Source organism: Psammomys obesus, unplaced genomic scaffold (genome assembly GCF_907164565.1).
Source record: "Psammomys obesus unplaced genomic scaffold, mPsaObe1.curated_primary_1811, whole genome shotgun sequence".
In the NCBI taxonomy this organism is placed as follows: Eukaryota; Metazoa; Chordata; class Mammalia; order Rodentia; family Muridae; genus Psammomys; species Psammomys obesus.
Genome location: NW_026596040.1, coordinates 17,820,162 through 17,827,464, shown reverse-complemented (window position 1 = coordinate 17,827,464; position 7,303 = coordinate 17,820,162). Strand labels below are relative to the sequence as shown.

Genomic DNA, 7,303 nt, shown 5'->3' with positions numbered 1-7,303 from the left:
AGGGTCAAGAGTCCCAGACACCTTAAGCCCAAGAGCTTTGATACTAAAAATGGCAGGACCTGAGAGTTCAGGAGCTGTTAAATTAACCAGGTTCTGTCTGCTACTGCCAACCACTCCGACCACTCACTGCTCTTCGAAGCCAAGACTTACAGCACAAACTTCCAGGACCACTGGTAGAACCCAAAGCACCAAGCTTCCATCTTGAGTACCTAAAAACCTTATGTCTCTGGTTTCAGGTTAATTCTGGTTTTCAAGTAGCCAGGATTTGGAATCACCCAGGAGGTACACCTTTGAGCCCAGTTTCTGGCTATTATGAATAAAGCTGCTATGAACATAGTTGACTTCATCCAGCAACTGATGGGAGCAGATGCAGAGTCCCACAGCCAAATAGAGCTCTGGGAGTCCCGCAAATGAGGGAGAGGAAGGATTAGAGGAGCCAGAGGGATAACGGGCACCCTAAGAATGTGGCCCACAAAATTAACTGACAAGGATTCAAGTGGGCTCAGAAATCAGGGAGCCTGCATGAGGCTGACAGATCCTCTGCATACATGTTATTGTTGTATAGCTGGGTGTTCTTTTGAGATTCCTAACAGTGGGAGTGGAGACTGCCTCTGACTCTTTTACCTGCCTTTGGAACCCTTTTCCTCCTACTGGGCTGCTCTATTCAGCCTTGATATGAGAATGTACCTGGTCTTATTGTAGATTGTTAAGCAATATTTGGTTGATGCAATATTTGGAGTCCTGCTCTTTTCTGAGGGGAGGTGAAGGGGGTGTGGATCCTGGGGAATGGGGAGGTGAGGAGGAGAGACCAGGGGAAGGAGAGTGAGGGAAAAAAATAAGCAATTGTACGCATGTATAAAATTTCAAAGAATACATTTTTTAAAGGAAAAAATAAAAGAAAGTTACATTTTTGGTTTTTGTTTTATTTTGGACAATACTAAGAACAAGGCATAGTCAGAAAGCACTACTGAACTGTACTGTACCTTCAGGGCCAAGTTTTCTGATACTCAGAACCATGCTTTCTTTAAGTAAGTCCCCAACATATTGTGCTCTGTGCAATCCTCCATCTGTCTGCCTCTTTGCTGTTAGAACACGTCATAGTCAGTTCTTTCATGCACTGGGACTTCTGGACTCACTGAGATATTTCTTCATTTTTTTTTCCCCTTATAGATCTGTTATTCCAACATAATTTATTTTTCTCATCCTACCGAATAGCTATTTGTTAAATCAATCTTTGAGGATTAGGTGTACAGTTTAGTGGCATCACACAAGTTTATCATGGAAAAGGCCCTGGGTCTGATTCTCTCTCCCTCTTCCTCTCTTTTACACACTCTCCCTCTCACTCTCTTTGCTGATATGCAGACCAGACTGGACTGAAATAGAAATCTACTTGCCTCTGCCTCCTGAGTGCTGAAAGTAAAAGCATATGTCAGGCAGGGTTCATATTTTGGGGGTTTGTTTCTAGAATACTTCAGAAATGTTGTGTTTGTTAGATGGCTTATTAGGTAAAGTGCTTGCTGTGCAGAAATGAATATCTGAGTCCAGATCCCAACACCCACTTAAATTCTAAGTGGGCTTGGCAGCTCAACTGTAATCCTAACACTTAGGAGAGACAGGGGACTCCCAGAGGACACTGACTAGCTAGACAAGCTGAATCATCAAGCCAGCCATGGGCCAAAGTTCTAAAATTGTGAACCAAAGAAATCTTTCTTCTAAGTTGATTTTCTCTGGTGTGGTATTGCTCTGAAAAAATGACTGACTGAGCAAATGTCCAGTCAACACTTTCCCCTCTCCTTCCTTTATGTTCTGCTACCAAATGGTTAGTAGAGGCAGATACAAGACTATAGATTCTACCCTCCTAGTTGTTAGCTGTAGTGTTTAGGGCAACAGCTAGAAACTTTTGGGTGCCTTCCTGTGGTCTGCAGAGGACACTGTAAAAGCTGGAGGTAGATAACCTGTTGATTGTGATGGCCTCTGAAAACGTTGAAAATACTTCAGTTACTCTTGGTGTCCTCAGCCCTGAAGGAGGAAGGTCACCACTTCAAATAATCACTCCTTAAATTTAGATTACTATGTTGAAGTGTCAAGTTGAGCAGACATGATCTGATCTAAAATGCCAGAGCAGTAAAGGAGACAGATACAAAATGAAGGCAGAGATGCAAAGCCTTTCCGTCCTGTTTTCAGTGACACTGAAGATAGCTTCAGGCCCAAGTGAAGATTCCAGGCTTTTGGGAATAGCAGCCCGGGGGGTCACTATGATATGTCTAACTGTGGCCAGGTGGGACTAAACAATTTGTCACACAAAGATATTTCTCATGTTTTTCTCTAAGAGTTTGAGAGTTTTAAGTCTGCAGTGTTTTTGAATTAGTTGCATATGATGGTGATTAAGAGTGTCAGCCACTAGGCACAGCAGGCACTTTTAGGGGGCAGGCTCCCCCGAGAACAGTTTGAACCTGTCTTGTTAGGACTGTCCAGGGCCATGTTCTGACTCCACAGCTCTTTGTGACAAAACCGTTCCCCATTGCCAACTCACCAGGATGCAGATGCATTCTTTTGAGGTGACCTGGAAATTTTGCTCACTGTAATGGCAAATTCTCTGCCCAGAGGTGTTAAATGTTTGCCATCCCCTTTAAAAATTTTTCATATATTCTTAAAATATATTTCATATATTCTTTGATATATAATGTGTTTTGTTTGTATCAACCCCACTGCTCCCTCCAAGCCATCCTTTTTGAAAACGTACCTTTAAAAATCTTTATGCTTCTAGGTTAATTCTGTTCATTCAAAAAAAAAAAAAATCATGTATTTTCTTTATTTCAAAATAACTTGTTTATTTTTTGGTTTTTCGAGACAAGAGTTTCTCTTGTCTTGGCTGTATAGTCTTGGCTGTCCTGGAACTCACTCTGTAGGCCAGGCTGGCCTCAGACTCAGGGATCTGCCTGCCTCTGCCTCCTGAGTGCTGGCATTAAAGGTGTGCAACACCACCAGCCATCCGCTTTAGAGACTTTTAAATAAAGGGATATATGATTATATCAAGTATAGTTTGATTTTGTTTTTTCCTTCCCTATTTGCATTTTTTTTTCTTTGGGTGCAGGTTAGAAAGCAATGGAAGCATATTGAAAACAGGTGGGGAGTCCCTGAGAAACTCAACAGGGCCTGGAAATCATAAAGACTAATAACAGGCTTGAAATCACTGAGGCACCTGTTTAATTCGAACGCATGTGGCTAGTACTAATGAGATATTAGGATTTCCTTCATAGAGAGAGGCCTGGTTGTTGGGGAAATGACAGTTATCCTAAGAGGATGAGGGGCAAGAATATTGCAGGAACATAGAAGAAATGAAGTGAAGGACATTCATCAAAACGATGCTTATTTTTCAAAAGGATTAGATTAGAAAATGCTGAGATTTTCCAGTTCCCAGCCCAGGCCCACGGAATGAGCATGCCCAAAACACCCTGAGCGCCACAGCCTAGAAGCACATAGTTGTTCCAGAAAGCTCGGCTCCAATTTGCTGGGCTTCGGAACCAGCGGGTGGCGCGGTTCCCACCCCCCAGCCCCGCCCCCCAGGCCCTGAAGAAGTCTCCCTGTCCGGAGGTGTAAGGTCCGGACGACCCCAGCAGGAGAAAACATTTAGCGGACAGGGGGCGTGTCCGGAGGGGTGGAGCGAGGTTGTCCAATGGGAGCCCCTGGGGAGGGGTCTGCCCAATGAGCGCTCGCGGAAGGGGGTTGAGGGCGGCCTCCAGCGGACCGAGCAGGGGGCGGGGCCTGTCCAGTGGGCTCTCCCCGGCAGGCGGCGGGCGGTGTTTCCCTGATTCCCCTGCGGTAGGGGCTTCTAAGCAGGCTGAGCTCGCTATGTGGCAGCAGGCTCGCGCTCTCTACGTGCAGGCTGTGAAGACCAGCAGGCTTTTTCGTCCTCGGAACAGGCCCGCCGCCCTCATGTCCACCCTGCTGATCAATCATCCCCAGTACGCTTGGCTGCAAGACCTGGGGCTCCGCGAGGAAAACGACGGCGTGTACAATGGAAGATGGGGTGGCCGCGGAGAGGTATGCCGGCGCTCCGAAAAGTTGGCAGCCAAGGATTTGCCTGGAGGCCTCCGGGCGGCAGCCCGTTCCCCCACCTCCTGACTGGAGCTGGGGGAGGATAGACCGGGTTGGGAAGCTCTAAAGTACAGTAGAGGTTTTCTCATGGAGAAAGACCAGAATTCGAACTTAGATTTTAGTGCTGCGAGGAATCGATGGCGTTTTTGGAGCTGTTAGGAATGCCAAAGCCCCAGTGCATACTTAAACCATATGGTAGTTGGGATATTGCTTGGGATCCATGCCCTGGCTGAAATCTTGTCAGCTTTCCTGAAGATTTGCTTTTCAGTATGTATTGCCCAGATTTGGCACCGTAATAAGACGTTTTCTAGACTGCCGTGGACAGGTAAGGATACAGTCTCTCAAAACTTAGGAGAGTGTGGCATACTTTCAAGGCAATGTTTCACCCCCCCACCCCCCAGAAACAGTACTAGAAACAGCTGTACTAGAACCTGCTTTGTTACAGGAAACGCCGACTTCACTTTGGCTACCCTGGGCTGTAGGAGATACAGGTGCTTTTAATTGTTACCATGCAATTGGGAGTTTCACCCTGTTGTCTCTTTTTTCTTTTTGGTGTTTTGACTTGAACCCAGAGCCGTGTGAACCCTAGGCAACCACTTTACCGCTCTCCCGAGCCCTCGGCCTGCTTTTCTTTTTTACTTATTTATGTATATGAGTACTTTATCTGCAGGTGTGCCTGCATGCCAGAAGAGAACATCAGATCACATTATAGATGGTTGTGAGCCACCATATGGGTGCTGGGAATTGAACTCAGGACCTCTGGAAGAGCAGCCAGTGCTCTTAACCTCTGAGCCATATCTCCAGCCCTTCTTTTCTTTTCTTTTCTTTTCTTTTCTTTTCTTTTCTTTTCTTTTCTTTTCTTTTCTTTTCTTTTCTTTTCTTTTCTTTTCTTTTCTTTTCTTTTCTTTATATATTTCCAGCCTGCTTTTCTTGTGGCATCTAGTCATTAATGTCTTTTGATCAAAATCTAACCTTTTAGCTGCTCTTTTAGTTTTGTCTTTCTATTTGGAGCCTCTCCAGTTTCATTAACACAGGCAGTTTTGTAGTTTGTCTGTTTTCAGACCACAGGGTGGGCAGAGTTAGGTGGAAAAGCCCTATGTTAAACTCTTCAGTTGAGTGAGTGTTGTCTCTGTGCCTCTGAAGCATGACCAGCAAAAGGATCTTAGAGGAAGTTCCTGATGCGTATGTGAGAAGCTCTGAAGTTAGCCTGAAGGCTCTCCTATGTTGTTTTTATTCTTCTATTTGGTTTCTCCTCCATTTGGGAATAATTATAATGTCTATGTATGATTGTCATTTGTTTGTTTGTTTGTTTCCAGGTAATTACGACTTATTGTCCTGCTAACAATGAGCCAATAGCAAGAGTCCGGCAGGTAAGTTGCTAAAATCCAAACTGTTAAAGGGAACTGTGCTGGGCTGAGCGTTCTTCAGAGGCAAGGGTTAAGAGCAGCACAAATGTCCAGAATCATGCACTACTTCTTCATCTGGAGAGACTATCCATTCCTGCTCAATGGCCTTAGTAGAAAAGGTGACTCAGAGAGGATTAGGCAGAGGGTCTTTGTATTGTTGTTTGGCTACAGGCTCTCATGTAGCCCAGGCTAGCATTTGAGCTTGCTGTGTAGCTGGTGATGACTTGAATTTACCCATAGGCATGCACGACTGTTCAAGGTTTATGCTGGGGCTTGAACCCAGAACTTCATGCATGCTAGGCAAATTGCACTACAATCCTAGTCTCTCTCTAGGCTGCTGTTTCTGAATGAAGCAGCTGTTTCTGTTTCTTCAAATCTGAGTTGGAGCACAAGGTTGAAATTTCTTTTTTTTTTTTTTTCTTTTTGTTTTTTGAGACAGGGTTTCTCTGTGTAGCCTTCGCTGTCCTGGACTCAGTTTGTAGACCAGGCTGGCCTAGAACTCACAGAGATACACCTGCCTCTGCCTCCCCAAGTGCTGGGGATTATAGCGTGTGCCACTGCACCTGGCTTGAACTTTCTAATGTGGAGTCATGTGTTGTGTCCAGATGAAGCTATACCTCAATTTAAAAAAAAAAACAAAACAAGGCTTTATAACACAGCTAAGTTATCCTTTCTTTCTTTTTTTTTCCTTCTATTTATGCTTTAGTTTTAATTTAATATATATTCCCCGCCCTCCATGCTGGGAATCGAAACTAGGGCTTCAACCATACTAGTTATGAGCTTTGTCTTCGAGCTACTACTCTAGCCTTATAAACAGTCTTTAGGATTGTAGACTGTTGAAATCATTATCATCTGTGAGTCTTAGGGGACACTAAGAAAATTCCCACTTCTTTTGCAAAGATATTTATATCTTTTAGAGGGCAAGTATTTTGTGGTTAGTGCAAAAACCACGGCTCTCACCTCAAAGAGAATAGGAGATAGTTTATTCTGAATAACCGCAATGCCCCGGGAAACACAGCTAGGTTAACCCAGGTTGTTTCCCTGGAAGCTGTTTCATCCAATTTTATAGTTGCAGAAAAATGAAAATCATACATTCAAGGCAATTTAAAAATATATTGGTGGCACCTCAGAGTGGAGTTACAGCAAGGTGGGGCCTCTGTATGCTATCTGATGGTATTCTTTAGCTTTTGGGTTGGTGAAAAGTAGTGGTCTGCTAAGCTGATAGATTCCAAAAGGTTTTTATTGTTTAGCATAGGATGTTTGTTCCAAAGTCACAGGATGCTAGTTCCTACAGACACCGAGGTGAGCAAGGAATGGCTTTCAGGGATTGAAAACTAGCCCATAATAAGGTCATTAGGCTCTGTACTTGCAACATTCCATCCTCTCTGCAGCTATTTATTTCTTTGTTTGTCTGTTTTGGCTTTTTGAGACAGGGTTTCTCTGTGTAGCCCTGTGTGTCCTCAAACTTAAAGACATCTACCTGCCTCTGCCTCCTGAGTGCTGGGATTAAAGGTGTGCGCCCAATGACTGGCCCTCTTTGTAGTACTAATCAGTCAATCAGTATATCTGCAGACACAACTTCGTTTTTTTGTTTGTTTGTTTTTGTTTTTTTTTTTTTTTCCATCACTTATACTTTTTTTATTCCTTTTCTCTCACTCCAATTTTTAACTTAGGCCAGTATGGACGACTATCATGAAACCATAAAGGAAGCCAAGGAAGCTTGGAAAATTTGGGCAGATGTAAGTATGGTGTTTATGGTCTCTATTGCAGAACAGGTCCCCTGCTGCAATTCTAAAAGA

At 44.0% G+C, this 7,303-nt stretch overlaps 1 protein-coding gene across 1 annotated transcript in view; it reads left to right on the top strand.

Moving 5' to 3' along the window:
- Positions 1 to 3,767: 3,767 nt before the first annotated feature.
- Positions 3,768 to 7,303, top strand: part of Aldh7a1 (aldehyde dehydrogenase 7 family member A1) — a 35,449-nt gene continuing 31,913 nt past the window's right edge. Inside the window, exons 1-3 of the mRNA XM_055622616.1 lie at positions 3,768 to 4,044; positions 5,415 to 5,468; positions 7,178 to 7,243. Of these exons, the coding sequence (XP_055478591.1) occupies positions 3,853 to 4,044; positions 5,415 to 5,468; positions 7,178 to 7,243 (312 nt within the window). The 5' untranslated portion in view covers positions 3,768 to 3,852. The remainder of the gene's footprint in view (positions 4,045 to 5,414; positions 5,469 to 7,177; positions 7,244 to 7,303) is intronic.